General features: G+C 38.3%; 1 protein-coding gene and 1 pseudogene across 1 annotated transcript; one reads left to right on the top strand and one right to left on the bottom strand.

Moving 5' to 3' along the window:
- Window positions 1-441: 441 nt before the first annotated feature.
- LOC110030584 (probable RNA-dependent RNA polymerase 2) lies at window positions 442-12240 on the top strand. Its single transcript, XM_020733359.1, has 4 exons — window positions 442-1034; window positions 1304-3192; window positions 10540-10690; window positions 11380-12240. The coding sequence occupies exons 1-4, from the start codon at window positions 504-506 to the stop codon at window positions 12163-12165; spliced, it is 3357 nt and encodes a 1118-aa protein (XP_020589018.1). The 5' UTR covers window positions 442-503; the 3' UTR covers window positions 12166-12240.
- A 2626-nt stretch (window positions 12241-14866) lies between these two features.
- On the bottom strand, window positions 14867-15658 carry LOC110030586 (annotated as a pseudogene).
- Window positions 15659-15995: the final 337 nt, after the last annotated feature.

Here is a 15995-nt window from a genome sequence, read left to right as displayed (position 1 = left end):
GACAGAGAAAAAAAAACGACGCAGTAACACGGGGAATATTCCCTCCCGCATTACTGATGTATTATTCATGTGTTATTGCGTGTTATTAATGTGTTATTGTGTTATTATTGTGTTATTATAACACCAAGATAACACACAATAACACTTGAATAATACGAGAAATATTCATGACAGAGAAAAAAAGACGAAGTAACACGGGAAAATATTCTCTCTCGTGTTATTCTTGTGTTATTTTGTGTTATTCATGTGTTATTGTGTTATTATAACACCAGGAATATTCACAGGACACAATAACACATGAATAACACACAATAACACATCAATAATGTGGGAGGAAATATTCCCCGTATTACTGTCCCGTTTTTTTTCTCTATCGCGTGGGTGTCGTGACGTGATTTCATTGTGAATAGTACCAACTTAATATTTTTGCCTCTCTCTAACCTCCAAAGCCCTAAACCCTCCTCCGCCCACCTTCCGTTTCCCAGCCACCCCATTTCGCCCTAATGGGCGCTCCTCGATCGACCGTCCGCGTCTCCAACATTCCCCGCACGGCGATCGCAGAGGAGTTGCTGCGCTTCTTCGAGTCAGCCGTCGGTCCTGTCTTCGCCTGCGAGATAGTCTCCGCTCACCGGAACTGGATGTCTCTCGGCTTCGGCCGCGTCCAGTTTGATTCCCTGGCTGCCGCTGAGATCGCCTGTCTCATGTCCTCCAAGGGCCGACTTCCCATATTCCAGCGCTCCAATCTCGCCGTCTTCCCCTCGCCGGAAGACATCTTTCCCAGGGCTGTGGATGCAAGCAACCGCATCAGTGGAGGAATTCTCCACGCTGGAATCTTGGGCGATGAGGGCCGGATGGAGGTCTTCGAATCGTGGGAGGCGGTTGTGCTGGAGTTCATGCCTGAGAGGAAGAAGATGGAGATATTTCTGGATTATGGCAGAGAAAGCTTCAAGCTTGGGGTGAATATGGAAGATATTACCGCCAGCCATGGATGCTGCGTGGGAGGAGGAGGGCGGTTGAATTCGATTCTGTTGCAGGTAAGATAATGTAGAATATGATAAAGGGAAGATAATATGGAGAAGAATATCCGAAATTATGAGGACTCATTGTAGTAATAAGCCAATATTTTAACTTTGCACTTCCCTATGATAACATCTTTCCAGTTTAGCAGTTTTCAATGATAACAATGTCTTTTTATCGTATAATTTCTTTTGATTATGATTCTTTCCTTTTCCTGCTACTGGTAGCGGAACTAGATCCTTGGATTCTTTCCATCAATTGGTGAATTAAAAGTCCTATTTTGCAGCTCAAATTTGCACCAAGAATATATCAGAGAGTTTCTGGCACAAACTTGAAACCAAAATTCAGTAGTGATCGCTTTCATATCTGCAAAGAAGATTATCAGTTTGTTTGGTTAAGGACAACGGATTTCTCATCAACCAAAGCTCTTGGCTCATCTTCTTACTTCTGCCTGGAACTTGGAAATTGTCTGGCTTTTTCTGAAATATTCAGAAAACTTCCCTACTATTCTGAAATGGGAGATGTTGTCCTCAGTAAGAAAGACGCATTTGGCTCGATGCCAAAACTACTTCCTATTTTCGGCTGTTCTGATAAAACTGAGCTGTCATATGACGTTCTTTTTCAGCTTAATTCTCTGGTTCAAACACAGAAGATTTCTCTCTTACATTCCACTGATTTGATTGATATTCTTAGAAAAGAAGATTCAGGCATAGTTCTAAAAATTTTTATGAAAATGCAGAAGTTGAAATCAACCTGCACCAATCCAGTACAGTTTTTTGAACGTGAATTGCTGAACATGAGGAGAAATCAGAATGTTACACCAGCTAATAATAACAGTCTATCGCAAAATTTAATGAGGTGCTACCGAGCTCTCATTACTCCTTCAAAAGTTTATTTGTTAGGCCCTGAACTGGAGAACTCCAATTATGTGATAAAGCATTTTTCTGCATATTCTTCTGATTTCCTTAGGGTTTCATTCGTTGATGAAGACTGGGGTAAGCTTTCGTCTGATGCTCTGTCGTCAAGAATTGAGCAAGGATTTAGTTATGAGACACACAAAACTGGTATATATAATCGAATATTATCGATTCTCCAAGACGGATTTACTATCGGCTCAAAAAAGTTTGAATTTTTAGCATTTTCTGCTAGTCAGCTTCGTGCAAATTCTTGTTGGATGTTTTCTTCAAACGGTGATGTTACTGCAGCAAGCATCAGAAATTGGATGGGCGATTTCAACAAGATTCGTAGCGTGTCTAAATGTGCAGCTAGAATGGGCCAGCAATTCAGCTCTTCCTTTCCTTCAGTGTGCGTTGAATCAAAAGAAGTTGAAATTATTGATGATATTTATTGTGATATTGATGGAATTAAATATTGCTTTTCAGATGGAATAGGAAAAATATCTCTATCCTTTGCTGAACAAATAGCTCAAAGATGTGGAATGAACAATACTCCTTCAGCATTTCAAATAAGATATGGAGGATACAAGGGCGTGTTAGCTGTTGATCGAACTTCTTTTCGCAAGCTTTCGTTGAGGCCTAGCATGTTAAAGTTCGATTCAAACAACACAATGGTTAATATTACTAGTCATAGTAAGTACTTGTCTTGCTTTCTAAATCGTGAAATAATTTCTCTCCTGTCTACCTTGGGAGTTGAAGATGCGGTATTTGAGGAAATGCAGAATGATCAGATGTATGTTCTGGACAAAATGGTGAGAGATAGGGAGGTCGCCTTAGCAGTTATCAGCAAAATATCTGGACCCGAAAAAGAAAAGGTAGAAAATATATTATTGCGGGGATATGAACCAAATTCCATGCCTTACCTCTCTATGTTGCTTAGAGCATATCGGGCGTACCAGCTCTCTGATATACGAAGTAGATGCCGAATTTTCGTCCCAAAAGGTCGAATTCTCATTGGTTGTCTGGATGAATCTGGCACTTTAGAGTACGGCCAAGTTTTTCTCAGAGTGACCATGACGAAGGAAGAGCAACAGGATAAAAATCAAGTTTTTTTCCAGAATGCGGATCTTACAAGTGTGGTTATAACTGGAAGAGTAGTTGTGACAAAAAATCCTTGTCTCCACCCTGGTGACATTAGGGTACTTGAGGCTGTTTGTGATCCGCGGCTTGATGAGATGGGACTCGTAGATTGCCTTGTCTTTCCGCAAAAGGGTGAAAGGTAATTGTTTTAATATGATTCTTTATTTCCTAAAAGTTATTAATTGTTGAATTTAGAATATTGCATCCAAATATCGTTCACTCATGCTTACTTGAGATTTTTTTCGTAGTCAGTTTTCCATTTTGGTCCACCTTTTCTCGATGTATTGTTGCTAACAGACAACTGTCCCCTCATCCTTGCAATTGATTTTCATGATGCTTATTTAGCTGGTGAATGGCGACTCTTATTTAAGGTGGTTTATTTGTGTATGCAATGACATTAGAATTATTATCACATTTCCAATTAGTAATTTGTTAGTATTCTTGGGATCTTGTTAGTGTTAGGGATGGAATTGCAGAATAGAGCTATCCCTTGAATTACAGTATTCCAGTATCATTGCTTCCAAATTCACAATCTAGATGCTCTCACCAAAACAAGCTAAAATCCCGTCTTAGCAGAAACATTACATACCATAACTTAAGTATGAGATATTTCTTCAGTCCTTTAAAAGCTCGTCTTTCTTCCATTCATGAAGCAAATTTTATAACTAGTTTGCGAAAAGGGTAGAATAGAAGAAATTACATAGAACTCTCATGTGATTAAGTTTAAAACAAACTGTAAAATAATTAATGACATTGTTTTCATTCGTTTTTCTCTTTTTTTTTTTTAAATGAGTCTTCAGTCTGTCGATCGTCGTATACTTCCCTTTTCCGAATAAATCTTTTTTACGAGTCATATGAATGACCAAGAGAAGGGAGGAACCGAAAAGGAGGGACATACGACAAAGCGACAAACAAGAGAAAACACAAAACGTGGAGAGTCTGCGTGCGGTAAACCTCGCAAGGATAGGTTAAATGTGTCCGCCCAAACAAGATCGGGTGAATGCACATTAAATCGATGTTCGCGAAAGAATATCTGCGTAGACTACTCATAACCAGAGAGTCAGATGTAGGTGTCTGTTTTGGGGTCAAAAGCACTCCTAAGGGGACGTATCCCACTTAGTTAATTGCATCTTAGTTAATTGCATTTTATTGCATTTTGGGGGTACCAAAGAATACTCTCGATAAAAGGAGTTTCACTTGGATTATCGTGAGCCCGGGGCAACAGGTACTCAAAGAAAGGTTATTTCGTGTGGGAGCAGACCCGATGCTTCAAAGCTTGCGCTAAGCCATCGGGCAGAGAATGAGTCTCTCACATCCTGAATGGGTAGTGGCTCATCTGTACGCGGGACCCACGAAATAACCTAAATCATCTTGACGGGGCTATCCCAACACGTCAAAGCACGTCCGGGCCAAAGGACAGAGGACAAATATTCATATCTCAAATGGGCGGCGGCTCATCGACATCAGGTCGTCAAGTTGATATCAACGAAGCCAAGGAACGACAGGGCTCAACAAGAGGAAGGTAAAGTGATCCTAAAATGTAGAGGTAATTGGGTCGGGGTACCACAGACTCGTCGTACACAGCTACTAGGACCCTAAGTCTACCTGGTCGTAAAGGTAGTCGACCCAACACATCATGAGATCTCCGATCAACAATCCGTGAATTGCGTCATCCACAGGAACCTCGGTAGCCCTAAGGTCAGAGGAAAGAAACTATATCCTATGACTATAAGCTGAAGCTCTAATAGGTGGGACTTTATCTGTCGAAGTGACAAGAATGTCTCAGAAAGGAAAAGAAAGTGGAGGTTCAACTACAAAGCTGGAAACACTCCAAACAAAAAGACTTACACCCCGTCTGGGTCGGGGAGCCTTCTAACACCCTAGACGCACTAGATAACCACCCATGTAAAGATACGCTGGGTCAGTCGAGTTGAAGAAGCACGGTGGCTTCTCATCGGGACATGTAAATATGATGCAATTTATGCAAGTTTCTAGAGCGGTCCTTAAGTATTGTGGAGGTTCTATTAATATAAACAGGGAAATAAATGTTACAATTTTTAAATCCTGAATATTTTAATCCTAAATTTTAATTATTTTAAATATTTTATTTGAATTTTGTAGAAAATTACAATTTTATGGTCATTAATGAGCCTAGATTATATTGTGAAATCACAGATAAACCACAGAAAGAAACAAAGAAAACGCATGCAACTGCAGACATGCAATATGATGCAAAAAACAAAGCAAGTCAAATCAAAATAATAAAATAGGCAGGTGCCGCTGGGTCGGCAACATATCCCAGAAAAGAAAAAGGTGGTCGGACTTCGCATAGACATGCCCGGGTCCTAATTCTTATACATCAATATAAAATGTAGAATTAAGATACGGGGCACCGGCATCTGCTCCTGGTCCCCTCCACGTGATTCCTGCGCTAACGTTTCGTAACCCGTGTCCAATCTTATTTCTGCTACAAGACTCTTCTAGACTCTAAAAGTACATAGAAAAAAGAAAAAGACACAATCCTGCATGAAAACAAGTGTTAGCGGGAGAGCTCACATGCATATGACGTATAATGAGTAATGTCTTAAAAGTGGGGGTGCTAATAACATCTGCAAGCAAAAGAGTCAGAAATCATTACTTGCTCTCTCATAACGGTACATGTGTGTGTGCATATAAATAAGCATGGCTCCCTGTAGAAGAACGCCCTAACACAGTATCATACATATGCAACATGCAGTCACATCACAAGCACAATGCAAAAAAAAGATGTCTGGCTAGGGCAACCAATCCAATAGAGAAAAATAGGCAATCATCAAAAAGGCTATCTAAGCACCCTAAATCCTAGCCTTGCATACCATCTAACGAAAAGTGCGTCAATCTAGTATTTAAGTGCGGGATAGGTATAGGTATAGTATGACTTTGACGGGGTCGACATACCGGCCCCATCTTAAAGATCCGAATGATCTAAAAGATGTCACGAAGAGTGATGACACGAGTTAGATCTATTAGATCTTTAGCACAGTCATACTCATGTCAGTCCCGATGACTTACTCGCATTGCTCACCGAGATCAACCCAGCAAGTAATGCTCGTTAAGGCATCGCGACCAACACGGGGTCCCTCTCCTAACGAGTATGGTTGGCTACCCATGCAAACATGAAAATGCAAATGCAAACGCAAACAGTCACATAACAGAAGTGATGAGCATACCGTGTAGACAGTGACTCGGGAAAATATGAGCATACCGTGTAGACAGTGACCCGGACAAATTGGTGTGTCGTAGCGGCAGTGACCCGAAAGGTGGACGTGCCGTAGAGGCAGCGATCTAAAGAAAGGTGTGCCGAGGCGGCAGTGACCAAAAGTGATGGGCGTGTCGTGGCGACAGCGGTCCGAAAGTGTGTCGAGGCGACAGTGACCAAAATGGATGGGCATGTCGTGGAAGCAGCGGCCTGAAGAAGGTGTGCCGAGGATGCAATGACCGGAGGAGATGAGCGTGTCGTGGCGGCAGTGGCCCGCAGAAATTGGTGTGTTGTGGAGGCAGTGACCCAGGTATGCAAAAAAGAAGGTGAACATGCAAACAATCGTGCATATGTATACACATAACATGCAGTGATGCAAGTAGTCGGTCGACGAGGCCATGGTGGCTGGTCGACCAAAGTGATCAGTCGACCGGGCCGTGGTGGTTGGTCGAGTCAAAGGGATCAGTCGACCGATTCGGGATGACCGACCACGGCACAAGTGGTGTCGACCGGTCTGGGGTGACCTGTTGAGGCACAAATGGTATCGATGCAAGTGCAAATGCGAGATACAAGGTGCAAGTACAAGTACAACGTGCAAATACAAGGTGCAAAGTACAAGTGCCGGTGCGATATATGACATACAATATATAACATGCAAGACATGCACATGCAAATCATGAGGTGCAAATGATTACATATAATAGCGAGTCACGCTAGTACTCACGACCTCACCTGGGAAACCTAAGGTTTAGACCCTTGGATGTGCGGCACCGCCGCCTCTTGCTCTGGTGAGGAAATGTGGGGAGCTTCTCTCCGGATCTCCGAGGGGGAAACTCTCCACGGCGTCGCAAAATGGGCTATCTACAAAGCTTTTCCCATTTCATGAACTCCAGACTTTGCAAGCGAGCTAACTACAAAGTTTCTCTCGCTTTACAAAACTCAATATGCACGTTCCCCTTTTAAGGGGGAGGGCATAGAGCGAACGCCTCAGAGGGCGTAGGATCACATAAGATAATCCCACAGAAACGCTCGAAGGAACTGAAAGGTATGACACCTTCAAAAGCACAGAAAAAGCTCTGGGAGAAGGGAAAAGGTTCCCCCGGCAGTAGCGATCATATCTATCTTCCTGCTCTTTCGCGTCGTCGGGCAAAAATGGACAATGATCTGAAATAATTAGAGGTTATGAAAGCAATCACGAGGTACAACGACATCGATGCGTGCAATAATGCAGCAACCAAACAGTTGAGGGTGAGAGAAGGGACATAATGCATCGAGACACATTGACTGAAAACCAATGTCTCACAAAAAGTCTCAACTGTGACTCGAAGGAAGAAAACCAGGTCACGATAAGTATGGAGAGAGACTATAACCCCAGAAAGCAAAACTCCAAGTATGGAGTAAGAGACTCATCCCCAGCAGAGCCGTCATTCTGTTTTGGTTTGTTTTTCTTTTTTTTTATTTTAAAAGGAGTCGTCAGTCTGTCGATCGTCGTATACTTCTCTTTTCCAAATATATCTCTTTCCCGAGTCATATGATTGACCAGGAGAAGGGAGGAACTGAAAAGGAGGGACATACGACAAAGCGACAGACATGATAGCAAAAAAGAAAATTTTCTTGTAACGATTATGGGAAGGCCTCATTAACTTCACACACGTCAAGAATACCAATATCGTTAGTAAATTATTGCATCTTGACTGAAGTTTGGTAAACCTTAGGGTTTGGAAAATTGCTTTTTATTATTATTGCCCACTTGAAAATTAAGATTTGAAACATTTTATCCCCTTGTGCTTCTATTTTTGGAAGACTGCCATTATAACCATATGATTGCTTAGATTCTAGGTTTCCGTCATATTCATAGCTGATGAATCAAATTTAATGTTTGCTCTAAGAGGAAGTTTCTACCACTTTTTTTGAAACTTCGGGCTGATTCATCATCAGCACGAGAAGGCACATATTCCATTACAAGATTATTAGTTTGCACTAGATTCTCAGTACACTTCAAATTTGAAATATTGGGAACCACTGCTATCTCTGTAAGGAGTCTCTTATCATACGAGCCATTCCTATTATCTTTATTGTTTGAATCCACAATGATGATATTCTATGTTTAGGGTGAGTTTTAAATGTTTTAATGGCCACCTCTACATTCGACTAAATGAAACAAAAGAATGATTGATGCCTATTGACATCATTCAACCATCTCCTTGTATGATACTTAGAGGTGGTTGCTGGTAAACTTATAGAAGTTAAGTCGATCTTATGATGTAGTAGGTAATATATTTGTAGACGTTGGGTAGAGTTCTTAGAAGTGAATAAAAAAATATATGAAATTAATTTATATAGTTTTGAAATTATAATTCAAATTACTGAGAATAATCTTTTCATTTCAATGATCCCACTTTGAGATTAAATTTCAATGTAATGTTTTGATAGTGTTATCTTTGTGCAGCATCCCCTTTTAATCATTTATAGGGGGTTAACCAATGTTTTGTAATGTCTCAGTTCATCATTGGCAAACAGTTATTCTTTTACCATTTAACATAATTTTTTTTTTTTTTGTATTTCCCTCTAAGGTCATCAATAATATTTTTAGAAGTTACTCTCAATACTTCCATTTGACTCTTTGCAGTATTTACTCTATTGACAGCCTCATTTCATTTGGTCAAACCTATAAAATTGTCAACATATACAGCCTTGACTTTTTGCTTCGCTCTTATACTAAAATTGTAATATATTTCCTTGATTGCCTGTGATCGCATACCTTCATTTGCTCTCAAGATTTAGAGCAACATAAAAAGAACCTTCACATAATTCTTATCTCTTGATGTCCATATTTTAAATCAAGTTATGGACATTATTGAACTTCAATTTCATAGACTCGTATGAATTGTTAATGACTATTATAATTCTAGCCCGTCTCCATTTTAGTAATGAATATAAGTTCAATCCATGAAATTTACCATCAAAGTTAATATCAATCAAGCTTAGTCGACTTGTGATCAAATTAAACTCATTGATATTTGCTATTATCAAAATATCTTTACTCATTTTGATATTAAAAGAAAATTTAATCCACATTATTTGTTTCAAAAGGCTTCTTTCACACGTCTGATAAGGCTTTCATCAAGCTAATTATGATCCTCATGTGCACTATATGGAAGGCGAGTTTCTTTGTCAGTAGTTAGTGTACAGCTCCTAATGCATGTATGTTATGGAGATCCAAAGTTTAATGGCTTATAGTTGCTATCTTTGACCTAAAGATAGATGTTATTTTTCGTGCCATAATAATCCTTGCTTTGCATTTTCTAGTTGCTAAAGTTTTTTTTATTGAACTTGTTATTGATCATCAACTTCCTATTTTAGTGTGTCATTGGTTTCTTGTTACGATAGACTCTAAAACAAGCGCAACTTTGATATGAATTGTCAAGTATAAACCGCTCACTCTTGAGAGCAATGATTATGTTAGGCAAGGGGAACACCAAAAAAAAGACCGAAGATATTGACGTGGTTTGGTTAGATTCATGTGCATCCATAGTTGTGTAGAGATATATGATCTACTTGTTTAGAAATATGTATATATTTTCTCAAATAACTATTTCTCACTTTTATCTTACTAGTATTTTTTCCCCACTTTCTTATTACATTTCCAAACTAAACCACATTTCCTCCATTTGTTATGCTCACCGGAGATTGAGGAAAATCTCACACCTCATGCAAGATCATCTTATCTGCTGCTAGCTTCTTTAATGCCACAAATTTCCTCTTTTGAAAGCCTCTTTCCCCGAACTGTCTCCTTTATCCTTTTAGTGTTCGTTGCCAATGCCTAATAGAGAAATTTTGTTGCATAATGTTGCTCAAGATAACTATTTATACCTATCACCTCGCCAACCGCCTCTTCTACCCATGCCTCCATCGGTGGTTCGATGAGGGAGAATGGAAAAATGCCCCTTCAAAATCATGCAATCATGTTCTTATATATTTCCTTGAGTTGGTCGGTAACAGAGTTATAGAAGTTATGTGGATGATATTTGTCTGTTGGTAGGATATATGTAGATGTTAGGTTGAGTTTTAGTAATGCATGTATTATACATGAAGCAACTCCATTTATTAGATTTTGAATTTGCATTCAAGGTTCGTGAGAAAATTTTCTCATCATCTCAATATGTTTTGCATTTGATAAGAAATGAATTTATACTAGTTTATATCTTATGCGACCTCTTTGTAGTGTTGGATTTTCATTTTTCTTAGGCCACATCCAAATGAGTGCTCTGGTGGAGATTTAGATGGGGACTTGTATTTTATATCTTGGGATGAAAGACTTGTTCCGCCGCAGACTGATCCACCAATGGACTACATTGGACTTCGGCCACGTCTTCAGGATCATGAAGTAAGATTGGAGGTGTGCTCTACTAAATCTCTCCTGAAATGCATTAGTTTTTTACTTGCTCCCAATTTTAATTCCAAAATCCAAAATTTATGTTTTTTGCTTCATGCTTGAAGTTTACAGCTTCTTGTAAAGGTTTGTTAAAGATGTCTGTAGAAGAATGTCAATTTTTTTGTGAAGTCGGATAAGGTTTCTGGCTTCCTCTGATCACAGAACGCAATTCCTGTTGATTCTTTTATGATTTTATCAATTTCTAACATGTTTGTATTGTAGTTTCTCACCAGTCAACTTCAGTGATTTTGTCCACTTCTAACAATGTCAATTGGTTAGCAGCAATTTTACGTTCTAGCCAAACACTGTTTAAGTTTTGAAGGACTTACAAGGCTGCAAATTATGTCTGATGGCCACGTCTCTCTTCTAACCTGCAAATTATATGATATTAAAAATGTTGGTGGTATAGATGTAAAAAATAAAGTTTAGTTGTTAGATATGTAAATACATAGGAATTGGGCTGTATTTATGTAAATTTGTCCTTCATTTTTCTCTTTACTTCCCAGTCATCTATGTGCCTTCTTGCCATCTCTTGCCATTTCATTATCATAACAACTAAAAGTCCTCTAGAATTTTAAACTTTTCTCTTCATTCTTAGAATTATGGACTTATCCTCTTGTTTGATTGATTTAATCTCCCATGTAAAACAACAGGAAATCCATAAATTCTTTGTTGATTACATGATCAACGACAACCTCGGCGCCATCTCAACCGCTCATCTCGTCTACGCCAACTCCGAACCCCTCAAAGCTCGAAGCCCCAAATGCCTTCAGCTGGCAAACCTTCACTCCATGGCCGTCGATTTCGCCAAAACCGGAGTCCCGGCCGAGATGCCCCGAATCCTAAGACCGAAACAATTTCCTGATTTCATGGAGAGATTGGACCGATCCACCTGTACCTCCAAAGGTGTTTTAGGAAAACTCTATAGGGCCGCCACAACTCATCAAAATCTGCAAACTTCCGATACCGTCTGGTCCGAAGAACTCGCCGCTGCTTCATATGACACCGATCTCGAAGCCGAAGGTTTTGAAATGTTCTTAAAACCGGCTGAAGATTACTACGACCGGTACGCCGAAAAGTTGAGCTTTTTGATGAACTATTTCGGCGCCGAGCATGAAGATGAGATACTTACGGGCTTCGTGCGAAGCACCGACTCGGCCTATGTGTTGAGAGATAAGAAGAAATTTGGGGATATTGCCGATCGGATTATGATTGCGGTGAAGAGTTTGCATCACGAGGTTAGGAGTTGGTTTGGCGGCTGCCGCGAAAGCGAGTCGTTGAAAATGGCTTCGGCTTGGTATCACATTACCTGCCATCCAAAGTATTGGTCCTCAAAAAGGTTTCTTAGCTTTCCATGGATTATTTGGGATGTTTTACTCAGTATTAAGGATTCTAAGACTCATAGAAGAAGAAGAGGAGCAAAGGAAGACCCTCTTTGAGGTTTTAGATTCCATTCAATTCCTATATATTTACATATCCATCTCCTAAATTTTATTTTATTTTTATATTTGTATCACCCAAATCTTTCATATCACATACATAATGCCACCATTTTAGCTTTTAAAAAGTGAAATGCACATTTACATGGAAAGGTCGCGGTATGTATGTAAAAATTGAAATTTAGCTGTTAGATATGTAAATGCATAGGAATTGAATGATATAATGCTTTGATCAGCTACTTTTTAAATATGCTATATTGTTTTAGGGTTTTGCTGCCATTGAAGTCATTTTTGTACACTGCACTGTCATTTCTTTGATTTTAATGGAAGTTTGTATCATATATCATGTATATTATGCATAATAGTATCATTTTTACATTTTTTTTTTTTTTTTTTTGCAAATATTGATGGAAAGGTTAAAAAATATGATATAAGTGAAATATTCTCAATGATTATGTTATATTATAAGAACAAATATAATATATTCATATAACCTTACAATAATAAATAAATATAATATATTCATATACATAAATACATAAGAATCATATGCTATGTTGGTAAGTATGCAAAATAGCCCTGGTGCAATTAATAATTCTTCAATTATTTAGGTTGGGTGTCTGTCATCATTTCTAATATTTTTATGCTTATAAAATAATTATTTTTTATTTTTCACTATCAATTTGGCCAGTTTTAATGATTCAAGCAGCCGGCTCCTTTTTTTTTTTTTTTTTTTTTTTGAGATCGATGAGAGTCTAATCTTTAAAAATATTATTTATTTTCTATCAATTATTAATCCTAACAAATAAAAAAAATTTGGATAGGAGATGATAAACATGTGGCATTATAAAAAAATAATATATTTCCAGCTTACATAATATTACTATTTTAATAAGATCTGCACACCTATTTGTTGTGCTCTCAATTAAGAAAAAAACGTTACATCAAGACTATGTACGTAGAGTTACGTGCAGAATCTAATAAAATCATAGAACATAATATCATAGGGAAATATTACGCTCGTGTTATTCAGGTGTTATTATGTATTATTCATGTGTTATTGTGTTCTGAGAATATTTCTGGTATTATAATAACACAATAACACATAAATAACACTTGAATAATATACAATAACACATAAATAACACGGAGGGGAATATTCATCTGCGTTACCGTGCCAATTTTTTTTCTCTACGTGTGACGTGATTTCGTTGGACTCCGCACGTAACTCTACGTGCAGAGTCCTGATGTAATACTTTTCCTCAATTAAGCCACAAAAAATCAAGTTAAGATTTGATTTTAATAAAAAAAAATGGAAAATTTAATCGCAATTATCACTTATGTATTTGCAATTATCACTTATGTATTTACACGACAACCATCTATAATTTTATATTTATAGTTTTAATAAGATATAAAAATTTTAAATGCTATAGATATAAATATAAAATATTTAATGTTATATATGTAAATATATAAGATTGTTGTGATATGTATGTAAGTGTCGCTGCAGAAAAATATGAGAATTTTCAACTTTCATTAAAAATTTTGGGGTGAATATGATCAACCAATTTTATATATTTATATATCTAATATTAAAATTTTAATTTTTTATATTTTTAATGTTTAATTTTTTTACATGTAAAAAAATCCAAATAGCTCATTTTATATTGCAGCCCAAAATTATAAATCTTGCTTTTCAAAACATATAAAATTTGCTAAATTTATTATTAAAGGGGGATTTATAAGCATGCCACACAATTTTTATATATTTACATATCTAATGCATAGCACTCAAATTTTAACATGTTGGTGTTATAAATATAAATATCAAATTTTAGTAATTGAGTATATAGGTGTTAATAATCGATCGAACGTTAATTTGAATTTAACTCGGATTGAAACAAATGAGCCGAACGATAAACCGAAGCTTGCCATCAATTTTTTTTGGTACATTGAAGGGCCAACTGACTCTAGATCAACTCAAAGTATTTCTATTATTTATAAAAAGTATACATATAATGCTAAAAACCAATTTAAAGTTGAAACTGATCGAAATAATGCAACAATTTCGAGTTGGATAGAGCCTACTTTGAACCAAGACAGATCAAAATAATCATTTGAGTCAGCTCGTTTCATTTTCGAGCCGGATAGAGCCGATTTTGAGCTGAAACGGAACCATATAGCTCATTTGAGCCAGCTAGTTTCAATTTCGAGCCTAATTAAGCCAATTTAAAACTGGACCTGATCCAAATAGCTCATTTGAGCCAGCTCATTTTAATTTCAAGCCGAATCGAACCGATTGCAAGCTGGAAAGGATCCAAAAAACTCATTTGAGCCAGCTCAATTTGATTTTGAAACGATCCCAACTCAACTTTAAATCAGACCGTTAATAACTATACACACGACAGAAACCTCTAAAAGGACCCAACTACACCTTTCATTTGATAGCCAATCATCAGTACTAGTTTAAATCTGTATCAAGGCTATATTATTAGTATTTACATTTCTCTATGGACGGAAAATTACAGACATAGCACTAAAAATAATCTTATTTACAAATCTAGCACCATCTTTCATCTATTTTTCAAATTTTCACTCAAATACCAAAATAACATAGCACTTATCAATTCAGTAGTTCAAAAAAAATTTCTTTTTTTTTTTTGACAATTTATTAAACAAAAAAAAAAAAAAAATTCAAAAAAAAAAAAAAAAAAACTAAGATCTTCAATACAAAGAGTTCACAATTAATAAGTGCCAATCCAACAACAGCCTGCATATTTATCCAGGGCCGATCAGTGCACGTGGGCGGTCAACTGTGATATCCGGCGAAGCTCGAATCTCCATCCTCGGCTTCGCCGGCGGCGTTATGGCGTACCTGGAGGAGGAGGAGGAGAGTTCGCCCAATCTAGACTCGTTGTCGGGACTCTCCGATCCACCGAATCCGTCGTCGAAGTTCAGTGCGTAGCTGAAGGGATCGTACTGAAATTTCTGCGCTATTCTCGAACATCTAGGGTTCCGATTGAATCTCCGGATGAAGGTCTTCCAACGCGGTCCGGCGACCAGTTCGGACCACTCACGGATCTTCATCAGTGCCCCGACCCCCCGGTTCCACCACCCGGAACTAACTCCGCCCCGCCGCCGCCGGCCGGAATCCGTCCCCACCACTCCGGCGGCGTGGAGATTGAGTTTCTCCGCAAATACATAGGGGCGAAGCAGCAGCACAAACCGTCGCTGCCGTAAGGGAAGATCGGATCCGCCTCATCCGGAGAGCCCTCCTCCGGAATCGACCGCTTAACAGAGTGATCCATTGATACCAGAGGTAAGCAACGATTAGTGTTTCTCGAAACCCTAACCCTAATTCTCACCTTTCTCGGCCGCTCCACCGCCGTCGGAATTATAAGAAAAGTGAAGTAATCAACTTGGGTGCGGGAGTGGGGTTAATATTTATTTGAGGAGCCCGACAACTGGGTGGTGATTTGGGTGGATTTCTAGTTTGTTTTCTAGCTTGAGAAAAATCTCTGAATTTATGAGCTAGGTTTCCGTTTAGCTTCTGCATTAATTCTCAAATTGCGTTATTAACCTTGGAGTGCCTTTTGCGATTCTCATCGCTATCTTGACGCATTAATCAACTGTTGGTGGTTGCTGGGTCAAAATTCAGGTGACTACGAGGCTTTACTTATAAATTAAAACTTTTTATCATTTTCGTGCAACACCTAAAACAACGCTAAAACATTTTTTAACTGTTGGTGGTTGCAACGCCATTAAAAGGTCAGAAGAATGTAGAATCTGATGAGTTTATAATTGAATCAAGCGTCTCGACGAGACGA

This window comes from Phalaenopsis equestris, unplaced genomic scaffold, assembly GCF_001263595.1.
Source record: "Phalaenopsis equestris unplaced genomic scaffold, ASM126359v1 Scaffold000741, whole genome shotgun sequence".
In the NCBI taxonomy this organism is placed as follows: Eukaryota; Viridiplantae; Streptophyta; class Magnoliopsida; order Asparagales; family Orchidaceae; genus Phalaenopsis; species Phalaenopsis equestris.
This window is presented reverse-complemented; position numbering and strand designations above follow the sequence as displayed.